The 14807-nt window shown below is 32.1% G+C and overlaps 1 protein-coding gene across 1 annotated transcript in view; it reads left to right on the top strand.

Annotated features, from left to right (window-relative positions):
- LOC107454505 (N-acetylglucosamine-1-phosphotransferase subunit gamma) overlaps positions 1-8620 on the top strand; it is a 45434-nt gene extending 36814 nt beyond the window's left edge. The window contains exon 8 of the mRNA XM_087166513.1: positions 8457-8620. Coding sequence (XP_087022639.1) covers positions 8457-8570 — 114 coding nt within the window. The 3' untranslated portion in view covers positions 8571-8620. The remainder of the gene's footprint in view (positions 1-8456) is intronic.
- The last annotated feature ends 6187 nt before the right edge of the window (positions 8621-14807 follow it).

Raw genomic sequence — 14807 nt, 5'->3', positions numbered from 1 at the left:
AAAACTTGAAATGTATTACAACTGATGAAGGCAAAAACATGAGTCGGAAAGATAAAGGAGTGGTCGCTCTTGTGTCAAAGGCTGTAGAAAATGACGGTGGTTCAAAACCATTAGTCTTACATTGTATCATTCATCAACAGTCTTTGTGCGGAAAATGTTTGGATATGTCTGAAGTTCTGAAACCAGTCATATCAACTGTTAATTTTATCAGATCTTTTGGGCTGAATCACCGACAATAAATTGCAGAGATTGGAGAAAATGACTTACCTTATCATACTGCCGCACGTTGGCTTAGTTGTGGGAAAGTCCTTCAGCGCTTTTTTGAACTTCGAGCAGTGATCGAAATTTTTTTGAATGAAAAGCATCGCCCTCTTACTGAATTACAAAACAGCGCATGGCTGTGGAAGTTAGCATTCTATGCTGATTTGACAAAACATGTGAACGAACTGAATTTGAGATTGCATGGTGAAAACCAGCATCTTCCTGATTTATACACTAATATCAAATCATTCCGGAAGAAATTGATACTGTTTCAATCACAACTACAAAGTAAATATTTTTCACATTTTAAAACATGTGAAATATTCAGCCACACCAATGAGACTGAGTTTCCTATCGATTTTGCAATCGAAACCTTGAGAGCTTTGAAAATAAATTTTGATACTCGTTTCATGGACTTTGATGCCATTGCTAATCAAATTAAGATTTTTCAGAATCCTTTTGATACTGACATTGAAACCCTAGCCCCGGAACTTCAAATGGAAATGATTGATCTACAGTGCAGTGATATAATTAAGAACAAATATCAAAACTCATCTTTGTTGGAATTTTATAAGAGTCTTCCACTGACACAATTTGATAATTTGCATAAATTTGCTCGTGGGCTGTTTTCTGTTTTTGGTACTACTTATTTGTGTGAGAAGACCTTCTCCAAAATGAAGTACACTAAAAATGTTTACAGATCTAAATTAACTGATGAGCATCTTAAATCTCTTTTTATAATTGGTACAAGTAAAATTAGTCCACAACTATAAACTATTGTCAGTGGAAAATCTCAATTACATAAATCTCATTAGTATTTCATGTGTCATTATGCTTGTTATAAGTTATGTTTTTATTTAAAATGTTAGTTGGATTCATTTCAATAATTTGTTAGTTATTATATACTGAAGTTAAATTTTCTGAATATTATACATGTCTTTACTCATTACAATTCTGTGTTTCTTTATCCAACTTAGCACAAAAACAATAACAATAAGCCTACAACAATGTTATGAGTAGTTAGCCCATGACCATATCAATGTAGATGTCATATTAATAATTATTCAACATAAAATTAGAACACTTCAGTAAACTAAATTTAATTTGCTATAAAAAAATATGTTCTCTAAAAGGAGTTTTCAAGTATGCTAGCTCTCCGCGGGCCGGACAAAATCTGTCCGCGGGCCGGATGTGGCCCTCGGGTCGTAGGTTGGAGACCCCTGTTCTAAAGTATAAAGAGTTTTCCACAAATTTTGTATCATAGAACAAAATTTTATTACTAATTATAATACCCTAAAATGATGGTCCGGACAAGACAACAAAATGTGATGTTATTTGGAAATAAAACATAATTTAATAAGATGTGAACCTATATAATGCTGTGGCAAGATTTTTTTGAGTTATCTGCGTCTAAACTCTCTTGCACTAATATTTTTCTGTAAGATACTTTTAATGATAAAAGACATGTAGGTCACTGATTTAAAGGATTAAATACACTGTATGTGCAAAAAAAAATGTATAATTTTTTTTTTTAATTAATCACTGAAAATTTTTCTATTCGAATACTATGGGTGATATTCTTGCATTTTTTTTGGAGGGGGGGGGGATGAACAAATTATTTACTTCTTAGAATTTTGTAAATAATCATCACAGTAAAAAAAATAAAAAATTATGAATTCCATAGTAGTAATTGTTGAAAATAAAGATGGAGGATGAAATCACCTAAATTGGACACCTCAAACGCGTGTTTCGTTTCGAGATTACGTTTTTGTAATAAATGATATTGTATACAAAATATAAGATTTAAAAACTATGGAGAAATCAATAGCAATAACTGATGAAAATTAGATAGAATTGTTGCCTTAAAAAGTAATTACTCAAATACACAATTCAAATTTTCCATATTGTTTGAAATATATCGGGATGTTTAAAAACCACAGGAAAATCAATATCAATAACCGTCGAAAATACAATCGAAACATTACATTGATTCACGATAGTATCGGCGTAAATTGAGAGCATCAAAAAGTGATTTTCTAAATTCATGATTCAAATATTTTGTGTAAATATCTGCAAAAGAGAAAATTTAAATTAGCTTTTAAGATATTTAAATCAAACTTTTTTCACCAGTCATAACATATAATTCAATACAAAATTATGAAAAAATAGTTTTCCATGCATGCTCTGTAGAAAAATAATTCTTTAAATGCATCTTTGCAATTTTTAACGAATTTTTTCAATTTTTAAACTGATATATTTTATTATTAATTAAAGATTACTTGATAAATTTTGTTTAATTTTATTGAATATTTCTGCAGTTATAGTAAGAAAATGTAAATAAAAGGAAATTGTTTATTATATAAATTTCCAAATCTCCATGAAAAAATAAGATAGGTTTATGAAATTGTGTGCAGTTTTTTCATATGATAATCAACTAATATCACGTATAAGCTTATCACTATATTTTTTGACATAGGTGTTGAAAAACATTTTTTTTTTCTTAATTTTTAACTGGTCCTTCAAAAATCATTCATCACTGGTCCTTCCATCTGTAAAAGCTTTAAACTTTATTAATATGAATGAGAAATTGCATAACTTAAACACTTCTAATGTTTAATAGTCATAGGTTTGTTCAGGGTACATTTACTACCGTTTTGTGGTACCTTCACAAATTCAACTTTAAGAAAAACGGTAGTTTCTTGAAATACTTTTAGAAAAGCAAATTCTCATACTAACCCCGTTCTCGTAATAATCTAGGTAAAATAAGAGCTTTTTTTCCAGATGTCTTTTAAGAAAAGGTATCACATGTTTAATTTTTTTGAATATTTCTGCAGTTATTATAAGAAAATGTAAATTAAAAAAAATTGTTTTTATAAAATTTTCTATATCGCCATAAAAAAAATAAGATAGATTTACAAAATTTTGTGCAGTTTTTTCATCTGATTAGGTTTACAGAATTTTGTGTAGTTTTTTCCGTATGATAATCAATTAGCATGACGTATAAGCTTATCACTCTATTTTTTGACATAGGGTGTTGAAAAACATTATTTTTTGTTCATAATTTATATCTGGTCCTTTAAATCTGTAAAATCTATAAACTTTATTGATATGTATGAGAAATTGCATGACTTAAACACTTCTAAACTTTTATAATCATAGGTTTGTTCAGGGTACATTTACTACCGTTTTGCGGTACCTTCACAAATTCAACTTTAAGAAAAACGGTAGTTTCTTGAAATACTTTTAAAAAAGCAAGTTCTCATGCAACACTTATGTCATGTTCTTGTAATGATCTAGAGCTCTTTTTGCCAAATGTCTTTTACGAAAAGGTATCACATGTTTGGTCAGATACTGCAATATGGTAAACCTAACTGGTCTCTCACATCATATCAAAGCAAGTTTGTTCTTTAGCTGAGTTTTTTAAAATTGAACAACAAGGCTCTTCCTGTATAAACTGTACAAGAAGTCGAAATTCCAACATTATCTTAAACACTATTGTAAATTTATTCTAACAGCCTTTTATTTTTTATGAAACATTTTTTTCTCTGTGAAACCTTTTCTGTTTGACCTAGCCAAAAATGTTCTCATAATGAAAATAACTTTTAGTGCTAGTACTGTTAAATGCATGTTTTTATTAAATTCAAGTTGAAATTTAACTATGGACAATGATTTTATGAATTTTTAAATTTGGACACAATTTTAAGGCCAAAATTTTACAATAGCATAGCTGCCAACCCTTCTGCATTTTGCAGAAGCTTTCCGAATTTTTACTTATTTTAGCTATTTTTTCCGCGATCTTCTGCAATTTACCCGTCTGCCCGATAGCTAGTATTTTCTTTAAGTCAGACTATATTGACTATACCCCACAGCAATGCTGTATGTGAAAGGGTATTTTCTGTAGTAAAAAAAATAGGACTCAATTCCGCTCATAAAACTGATAAAACTATCAAAAACTTTTAATAATTAAGTCTAAAGAAGGAATACTTTGTTTTGAAAGAGACTTCGAAAGAATTTTTAGTAAAAGCAAAAGTCCAAAAAAAAAAAAAATTTCTGATGTAATTGTTTTTCCATAATTTCTATTGAGTTTATATATAGTGCATACTATTGTAGTGTAATTAAACTAATGTTAATATATGTCTTAAAATATTATATATTTCCCTTTAATCAAGAATTAATAAATGAATATTGTGCCCTCAAGTAGCTGGTCAAAAGTTTTTTTAATTTTTTCTTCCTTTTCTTGTTTTTAAAAAAAGGGGAGTATTTTTTTAAAAAATTTATTAGTAATTAGTATGCAGTTGCAAATCTTCTGCATTTTTAGGTATTTCTTCTGCATTTGAGCAGCTATGCAATAGCGAAATTATTTTTGAATACAAGAGGAAAAATATATAGAAATTTACAAGTCATAATATGATTAATCAATATATGATTTTTATTTGTAGTGACAGTTTTTGAAAATATTTTCTTACTTTACCATATTTTTGTGTCAATTTTTTTAATATAATTTTTACAAATTATGTCTAAATTTTCACAAAATAGTTACCTCTCAAAAAAGCCTAGACAGACCCCTGATAATAATTCCCTAAATATTTCTTGAGAAATATGAAAAATTGTGTTAGTGTAGAAGTGTTTCCATTATTTTGTCCAACCCCTATAAGTTTTGAAAATTACTTTAAAAAAACAATGTATTTCCAATACAAAGGACATTTGGCTAATTCTGTAAAAATGCTCCAAAAGGTTAGAAACTGAGGGTCATTTTCACTGAGTATTTAAACCTATTTCTTTCTGTTTTATTTCACTGCTGTAGAAACTTCCTGGGGCATTTTGTTGAATCTAAAATATAAGGATGGTGGCAGCAGTCTGAACAATAAGATTCCAATTAGTTTATGGAAAGCATTCAAAAGTTTGGTCCCCTTAATTTTACTTGTTGCGTTTATTTCACCATATCTAGAGGAAGCAGATTGATAAATTTTTTGCACACAATTATAAAATTCATTTATCCATAGATTTGCAAAAAGTAATGACTGTGCAAAAAGTAATTTTAATTAATTATAGTCTAAAAAATTTTGAATTGCAACTTGCATAAATTTTTATATTATATTTTAAAGAATGTAATTTTCTGTAGTAAAATGCAAAATCTAAACGAAATTACTTGAACAGTTAGTTTGTGCGAAATCAAATTTTAAATATATAATCTCTTAAAATGTTAGTAACTTTGAAACTATGTGACTGATTTCGTTAAAATTTTCTATTTTGTTTTATGAAATCGCATTCTTTAAACTGATATATTAATTTATATACTTTAAAATTCAAAATTTTTTTTAACCAATCTTATATAATAAAGTAATAAGAAATAGTAATCAACGCCAAGGAACAAGCTTTTTGTTGCATTTACACAAATATTTGATTTTGTCTAATTTGAGTGTTGGGGTTTTGAACCAGAAATTAGTTTTCCTGCTAAAGCTAGGACTTTTCTTGCTAAGCTAAAGACTTTTTTTATTTTAAATTTCATTTTTAGACTTTTTTTTTTTTTTTGAAATGTTCAAGTTTATAACCATTATATATGACATAAATAATGAAATGTTGTCACAAACTTAGAGTACACCATCAAGATTAAAATTGCATATGGACCTATGCCTGGAAATGTCGCTGTACACAGCTAGGGCCACTTCCTCTATTATGATAAAAAAAAATAATAAAATATTTCCCATCGTAATTCTTTAAAATTGTTTTTGGATTAACAAATTTCGTTATTGTGTGTGCGATAATTAAAATTACGATTCATTAAAATTTTTGCATGACTCCCTATTAAAACTAAGTTTTAAAAGTTGTACTTTGAAACGAATAAGCAAGCCATTAAATTGTTTTCTGATTATAATTAGTGGTTGTTTAATGCTCTGAATAATTTATTTTTATTTAATGGGAGAATACTTAGCTTTTCAACATGAACAGCCGTTCTATAAACGTGGTAGATTTATATAACATAAGGAGGAGAAATAATATTTATTGAAACAAAAAAGATGAAAACATTAGTATGAATAAAGAAAGATTCCAGTTTATTATAGGACAGCAGAGACTGTCAAAAGCAAGATGCCACTCTACAAGGAGGACAGAGAAAAACCTGGAAAATACAGGGAATTTTCTTCTTTTAAAAAAGGGTGACCACTCAATGCGTAATCTACGGGGGATATTTAAGGATGATATTCCAACTCTGCTAAACTATTTCATTTACTATAGCATTATTTAAGTATGTTCAGTTGCTCCTTTTTTTCTCTAAGTTTTTCAAGCCATTCAAACTAGTATAGTCAGCCCAATATAGCGCAGGTGTTTCCTCTCAATATATTGTGTATAATATGTACAGGGAATTTTTTTTCCAGATTTGAGTGACAACCCTGTATGGCATGATGCGTAGCATTTTTAAAAAGTGCTTGAAGGTACTTATTTTCGATGTTCATTTTTTAAAATCCTTTAAGGGTACTTTTTTTATTGGGTGTTTTTAAAAAGTGCTTAATTTTCCCTCTTTTACTTTTACCACGTCGCATGCAAAATATTCTCAATTTCAGGTTTCAGAAATCAGATCGTATTATAATGGTCTAATATAATCAAGAAAACAGTCTCAGAAACTTTAGCATGATTATGCAAAGTCTTTGAAAATTGTTTTGCATTTTGTTATTGTCTATAATGTTTAAAAATATTTTTTGAGTACTTAAAAGGTATTTATTTTTTGTTGAAAGATTTGGCTGTATGGGCATTTTTAAACAAGCATAGTTTCTGTTTTTTTTTTTTGTTTTTTTAAATAAATTATTTAATAGGTTTGATCTTCAATTACATTTGATGAGCACAAGAGAAGTACTGTTTCTGTAAAAGGAAACTCTCAAGGAAAACTGATTTTTAAAACTTAGTAAATGCGTCTCATCCAATCGATATTTTTGTGATAAGTGGATATAAACCGTTCTTCTTTCTTCGTCCTCATTTGTGACAAGTTTTTATAGGGGAGAATAATGAGTTTACGTAATACAGTCAACCCCCACTATAGTGAGCACGGTTTATAGTGAACGATATGTTCGTTCCCGTGCCTTTCTACACATGTATAATGTTACTTTTTGTAAATATAGTGAACCAAAACAAAAAAAGGAAGTTGGATAATATGAATTTTTTTTTGTCTTCAAATGATTTTTTTTCTTCTTCATTTTTTTGTAATTTTGAAATTTCTACATTAAATCCATATATCGATTTTTACGACCATTTATTGTGTGGAATATAGCCATAAGCATTTTTTTCTTCTTTGCTTCCTTCTTCTATCTCAGTTTCCCAGCCCTAATTTTTTTGTACATAAGACGAAGAGTAGTAAAAAATAACACATTTTCTTTACTATATATTGTTTTTTAATCATTTTTGTGTTTCATTTTAGGGTTCACAGTGCCCAAAAAATTACCAAAATATCGATTTTTGTTTTTACTGGTTATAATAAAACTTCAAACTATTTGAAATGCACTGAAAAAAAATCATCTCTCTATCTACATTTTTGAAAAATTATGAATGATTTTAGATCGTCCTAATACAGAAACTTGCTCAGCAGACAGACTTTAAAAGTGCTTTTTAAGCATTTTATGAGGTACTACAATTTTTACAGCATGTTATATATACCTAACAAGAATTTTTAACCTTTTTTTCTACTTTTTTACAAAATAATCTATAAAAAATTTTCTAATTGATATATCAGCAAATGAATGCACAAAATTGTTAGGATGAATATTGTAAGCACTAAGGAAAAAAAAATTTTTTTTAATGTGTTAAAATAAAAAATGCCTTAAGTATTTAAAAATTTTGAATTTTTTCAAATTTTTTTGAAATTTTAGAAAAATTAAATTATTTAATTATTTTTTGAAAATAAATTATTGATTTTAACTTAAATGAGCATGTAAAGCATCCACAAAATGAATGATTATATCTTCATTTAAAAAAATTTCTACAAAGGTACTGTGACCCCTTTATTGATCATTTATTTAAATAATGTGTAATAAAAAGAGGGGAAGTTTGGAAAGATTAATTAAATTAATTGTTGACGGAATGGATATAGTGAAGTCCCGGTTATAGTGAACGGAAATTTCGGTCCCTTGAAGGTTCACTATAGCGAGGTTTGACTGTATTATTCTCATTGTTTATAACCCATGTTTATACTATATAATTTTTTACAGGAATACACGAAGCTTCATGATGAAATAAGTAAATTGAATGAGGAAGTCGAACATTTAAATAATATTCTAATGAGACATCAAAAATCTCCGAACAGAACAACAACACATGTTTAGAAGAAAATGTATATATTTTCTATCAAAATTAAAACTAGAGTTTAGTAAAATGTGTCCTTCATTTCTTTCTTCAAAGGAGGTCTTCAAAAGAGAGTGGGTTCCAATTGTTTGTTGTTTATTAATGTTTACAGTTTTTGTTTATTGTTTATTGATATTTACCTATATGTTAAGTCAATTCACAGAATTAAAACTTTTTTAAAATAAGGTACTTATCCCTGCCCTCTCTTTGAAAAAAATACCCAATGAAGCATGAAAAGCCCAATAAAACCCAGAAAAACCCGGGGTTTTTGCAACCCTGGTCCTAGAAAAAGAAGATATGATCATTAGATCAAAAGTTATGCAGCGTAGTTTTTATTTTATTTATTTACTTTCTTAGTTTTCTGTACATTTTAAAAATTAAAAGTAAGAGCGTTTTTGTTTTGACTGTATATAATTTATTCGAATAAAAGTTATTTTATTTTGAAACAACTGAAGTATTTTTTAAAATTTTAAAAAATTGTCTTCTTTTTTAAAACTCATATTAGCGTTGTTTTTTTTAAAATTACTTTTTAAAATTCAATTTTTTGAAAATTAAAAAACCGAGGAAATTGAATTGAAAAAGTCAGACTTCCTCAAAGAATTTATAAAAATTAATTTTATAATAATATTTTAAAAATTGCGAGGCTCTGTGACAGAGGAGATAATGATTTTCGACTCCATGAAAATTATGCAAATAATAAATTTGTGAAATTTAAATCAATATAATAAAAGTGAACAATGGTCAATTAAAGGCATTTTTAATGTAGAAAGAGTCTCAGTATATTAAAAAAGGGCCGCTTTTTTTTTTACGTTCACCTTAATTTTGTTTTGTTGAGCTTAGAAGCTTGAAATTACTAAAGTGAATAGAAAAGTAAGTGATAAAGTATATTTATCAAGATCTTCATTTCACTTAATGTTGACAAAAAAAAATGAAAAGAGATAATTTAAAAATTTCAAGAGACCGTTTACAATTTGAACTGTTATAAATTATAAGGTTATCATTATAGATTAGATAGGTAGGTACTTTATTTACGTTGCACTAGAACTGCACAATGGGCTATTGGCGACAGTATGGGAATCATCCCTGAGCATGATCCGAAGGCATGCCATCGCAATTTTGATCCTCAGCAGAGGGGATGACTTTTCTACTTTAGTAGCCTGATGACCTGCCAACGAAGTCGAGCACTTTAAGAACAGTTTATGAGGACCAATATCGCGCACCCTCGATCCCTACGCTGGCCGATCAAAGTGGTCATCCAGCCGCTTATTGACCGCAGCCAGTGATCTTCTTCTTCTTCTTCTTGCTTGAGCTTGTCAGATATGTGGCACCTCTGCACATGTTGCATTTTGTACCATACTCCAAGCCCAATTTTTCCTAGTTCCATTGTCTCGGGTCGCCTACTTTATTAATATAGTCTGACAGTCCCTTAATGGAATTAAGGTGAAGCTCTTTAGGATATGGATTGCCTAAGGTAGTGAGGCGCGTAAGGGCGAGGGCATCACATTCGTATAGGATGTGATGTGCTGATTCTACCTCTTCACGGCATTTCCGACATATTGGTTCTTGTTCGAAAAGTCCCAATCTATGTAGATGTTTCCTGAAATGATAATGCCCAGTGATGAAGCCTACAATTGTTTGAATCTTCAATCTTGGGAGCCTAAGAATTTCAGAAGCAATTTTTGCAGAAGGGCTGCTGATCATGCTTTTAGCATGTTTTTGTCCAGGAGAATTGCGCCAAACTTTGTTCATCTCCTGTTTTTCCCATTTTAGGACAGCCTTCTTTGTAGTCTTCATATTGATTCCACAGAAGGGTTCCGTTCCTATTGGATTGAAAGAGGATCCCTGTTTTGCGAGTTCATCAGCTCTTTCATTACCATCAATTCCCATATGCCCTGGTACCCAAATAAGAATGATTTTATTCCTTTTTGCCAGTTCTATTAGGAGATTCTTGCATTCCAAAACAATTTTTGATTTTACTTGAAATGAATAAAGAGCCACCAAGGCTGCTTGACTGTCGCTGAAAATAAGAATCCGCTTACCATGGTAGCCTTTCTTAATATTTATCTGCAGACAGTTTGCAATAGCAAGTACCTCCGCCTGAAAGACAGTAGCATACTCCCCAAGACCTTCAAAAAGGTTGAATCTTGGTGACAAGCCACAGACACCCAGTCCTGAGAGGTTACCTTTCTTTGATCCATCGGTATACCAGATTAGATCATCATTTTTTGTATCGATCGTGTTGTTATCCCATTCTTCTCTGGTAGGAAAAACTACTTCAAATGGTCTTTCAAACACGTACTTTCACTCCATGCAGTCAGAAGGCATAAGGAGAGTTGGATGGTAAATTTTCTTAGTAATACTGGTATGACCTCCAGAAGAGGGCTTGTCATACCATTGATATTGCAATTTCATTCTATATGCAGTCATTCTGGCAGAGCTGCACATGAAGATATCTAAAGGAGTCAGGTCCAGAATTGCCTCAAGTGCTCTGGTAGGGGCCGTGGACATTGCACCTGTGATACACAAGCAGGCCAGTCTTTGCAGACTTCCCAGCTTATCCTTCACAGTTTTCTGTTCCACTTTACACCACCATATCACTGAAGCATATGTGAAAGCAGGCCTGACAATTGCTGTGTACATCCAAAACATCATTTTTGGTTGTAATCCCCAGTTTTTACCAAGCATGCGTCTGCACATCATTATGCATTTTTTTGCTTGATTGATTTTGTAATCAACATGTTTATTCCAGGTGAGTTTTTGGTCAAGAATTAAGCCTAAAAATTTCACCTCAGAGGCAATATTGATTTCAACGTTAAAAAGTTTTGGGATAAAAAAGCCTTCCCTTTTTATTTTACGAGTGAATGGTACTAGATTGGTCTTCTGTGGATTTATGTCCAGATTCCTCTCCCTGCACCATTTGCTTACATAACTTAGAGCGTTTTGCATAAGTTGGCAAGTTATGTGAAAATCTTTGCCAAGGATGAGTATGACAATGTCATCCGCATATCCCTGGGTATAGTAGCCTGTATTATTTAGATGTTTGATTAGGCTATTTACAACCAGATTCCAAAGTAATGGTGATAGTACACCTCCTTGTGGACAGCCTCTGGTTGTTTTCTTTTCTAATGTCTCGTTGAAGATATTCATTTGAATGACTCTATCCATAAGTAGGGACTTAATCCATAAACATAAAGTTTGGTCTATCCCTGTTTCCCTTAAGGCATTAAGGATGGATGGGTGAGAGGTATTATCAAAAGCACCCTGAATATCTAGGAAGGTGGCCAATGCAATTTCCTTTCTCTCCAGGGTGTCTTCAATCTTAGATACTAGCTTGTGTAAGGCTGTCTCTGTAGATTTACCAGGTTGGTAGGCAAACTGTAGATTATGCAAGGGGTTATTGCTACCCAGGTAATCCCTAATATGCCTATCAATAATTTTCTCCATAATTTTAAGAAAGAATGAAGATAAGCTAATTGGTCTGAAAGACTTAGCCTGGTCATAGTTACTTTTGCCAGGTTTAGGAATGTAAACAATCCTGGTCTTTTGCCATAGCTTTGGAATATGTCCCAGTGCCAGACTGGCTCTGTAAATTCTGGTTAACACAGGGATGATAGGGTCTCCTGCCTTTTGGATCATTACAGGAATGATTCCATCAGGTCCAGGGCTTTTAAGTGGTTTGAAGGTGGAGATAGCCCACCTGACATTGTTTTGATTGATAACGTTCTTAGCATAGGTCCATTGATTTCTTTGTATTCTTTTTACAGATCCAATGAAATGTTGTCCTTCATTGCTATCCATATCAATGGCTCCTGGAAAGTGAGTTTTGGCCATAACTTCCATTATCTCTTTTCCAGTGGTAGCAAAGTTGCCATCCTCATCTTTTAAGGTGCCAACCATTATGGGTTCATCCCTTCTAAGGATTCTCTGGAGTCTAGCTCCTTCAGAGATAGAATTTACCTCTTCACAGAACTTTCTCCAGGATTCTTGTTTGCTTTTCCTGACATTTTTGTTATAGTTGGTGAGGGCTCTTTTATAGTTGTCCCACTCACCATGTTTCTTTGCTTTATTAAAGAGTTTTCTAACATTTGCCCTTTCAGTTTCCAAGGAGTTGTTCCACCAAGGACATTGGGGCTTTGCTCTTTTGGTACGTATTGGGCAATTTTTATTGTATGAACCTAGAATTACGTTCTGCAGAGTTTCTGCTGCAATTTCTAGATCATAATTATCTCTAATATTTTTTCTCCCAGTTGAGTCAGCCCCATGATATCATCTTGGAATTTCTTCCAATTTGTTCTCATGGGGTCTCTGAAGCAGCGGTCAATATTTATATTGGAGTTTATTTCAAAATGGATGTTTTGATGGTCGGAACCTGATGGTCTCCCATCTACTTTCCATTTCGTGATATTTTTACTGATAGCCGGTGTTGCTATAGTAATGTCAATTACTTCAGAACGATTAGAAGTTATAAAGGTAGGGTCATTGCCTTTGTTCAAAATATCTAAATTGTAATTAAGAATAAATTCTAAAAGACACTCACCTCTTTTATTTGTGTCTGTGCTGCCCCATACAGTATGGTGAGCATTGCAGTCCAGCCCTAAGACTACCTGCAAGCTGTTTTCTGCACAAAACTGCAGGAGTTTGTGCAGTGTTTGGTCAGGTGGAGCCTTCTCTTCATAGGGTAGGTAGACTGAGCAAAAAACAATTTCTCGGTCTCTTCCCTCTATGTTGAGTCTGACTTTCACTGCTGTTAAATCCCTATGAATAAAATCTGTTAGAGGTAGAACCTTAATATCTTTATCTATTAGGATACATGTTCTAGCTTCACTATTAAGATTATAAATGAGCTTACCTTTTGTTCCTTTGAGGCCACTGATTTTTCCCCTGACAAGCCAAGGTTCTTGGATCAGGGCCAGGTGAAAATCCTCATCAAGAAATTTCTTGGTGAGGTTTGTGGTGCCACTTCTACTGTGGTGGATGTTGGCTTGAAGAACCTTCACCCCCATCGTTTTTGGAAGGTTTGTCTAGGACTTTGGCTTGAACTTGGTGAAGTCCGATATAAAATTTATATCCCCTTTTGCCAAGTGTAGCCGCGTCCAGTTCAGGCACGCTAAGGACGATGGTCTGTCCTGATGGTTCATTCTTCCGATGAAGTATGTTCCATTCAGTTGGAGTAAGCCCACCATTTTGTGCCTCAATCTTTCTCAGAACCTCTTTGGACTCCAGTTTACTACAGACTTTCGTCAGTTTTGCAATGATCTTAGTAGTTCTGACATAATGATTGATCTGAGGAGATAATGATTTTCGACTCCATGAAAATTATGCAAATAATAAATTTGTGAAATTTAAATCAATATAATAAAAGTGAACAATGGTCAATTAAAGGCATTTTTAATGTAGAAAGAGTCTCAGTATATTAAAAAAGGGCCGCTTTTTTTTTTACGTTCACCTTAATTTTGTTTTGTTGAGCTTAGAAGCTTGAAATTACTAAAGTGAATAGAAAAGTAAGTGATAAAGTATATTTATCAAGATCTTCATTTCACTTAATGTTGACAAAAAAAAATGAAAAGAGATAATTTAAAAATTTCAAGAGACCGTTTACAATTTGAACTGTTATAAATTATAAGGTTATCATTATAGATTAGATAGGTAGGTACTTTATTTACGTTGCACTAGAACTGCACAATGGGCTATTGGCGACAGTATGGGAATCATCCCTGAGCATGATCCGAAGGCATGCCATCGCAATTTTGATCCTCAGCAGAGGGGGTGACTTCTCTACTTTAGTAGCCTGATGACCTGCCAACGAAGTCGAGCACTTTAAGAACAGTTCATGAGGACCAATATCGCGCACCCTCGATCCCTACGCTGGCCGATCAAAGTGGTCATCCAGCCGCTTATTGACCGCAGCCAGTGATGCTCTACTGGGTGTTCTACTGGGAACCGTGTTGTAGTGTATCTACCACTACCAAAATACAATTACAATTCACTAGTATATAAGACGTCTATTCTATGGTAGGGTACCTTTTCATAGATGAAAGTTGACATTGTTGATAGCTACCATCTTCACATTGGCGACCCTGACTTGATGAGGACCCGCTTACCTTGGCATAAACGCCCACTACGAACGCCTACTTCAAAGGATGGTTCACATTGAACTTGCTACTTGTGACTGTGACATTGTCCTCCTCACGCTGTTGCTTCGCAGTTTAGATCACACA

The sequence above is a fragment of the Parasteatoda tepidariorum genome, chromosome 6 (genome assembly GCF_982258835.1).
Source record: "Parasteatoda tepidariorum strain Cologne lab strain chromosome 6, Ptep-v5.0, whole genome shotgun sequence".
Classification (NCBI taxonomy): domain Eukaryota; kingdom Metazoa; phylum Arthropoda; class Arachnida; order Araneae; family Theridiidae; genus Parasteatoda; species Parasteatoda tepidariorum.
This window is presented reverse-complemented; position numbering and strand designations above follow the sequence as displayed.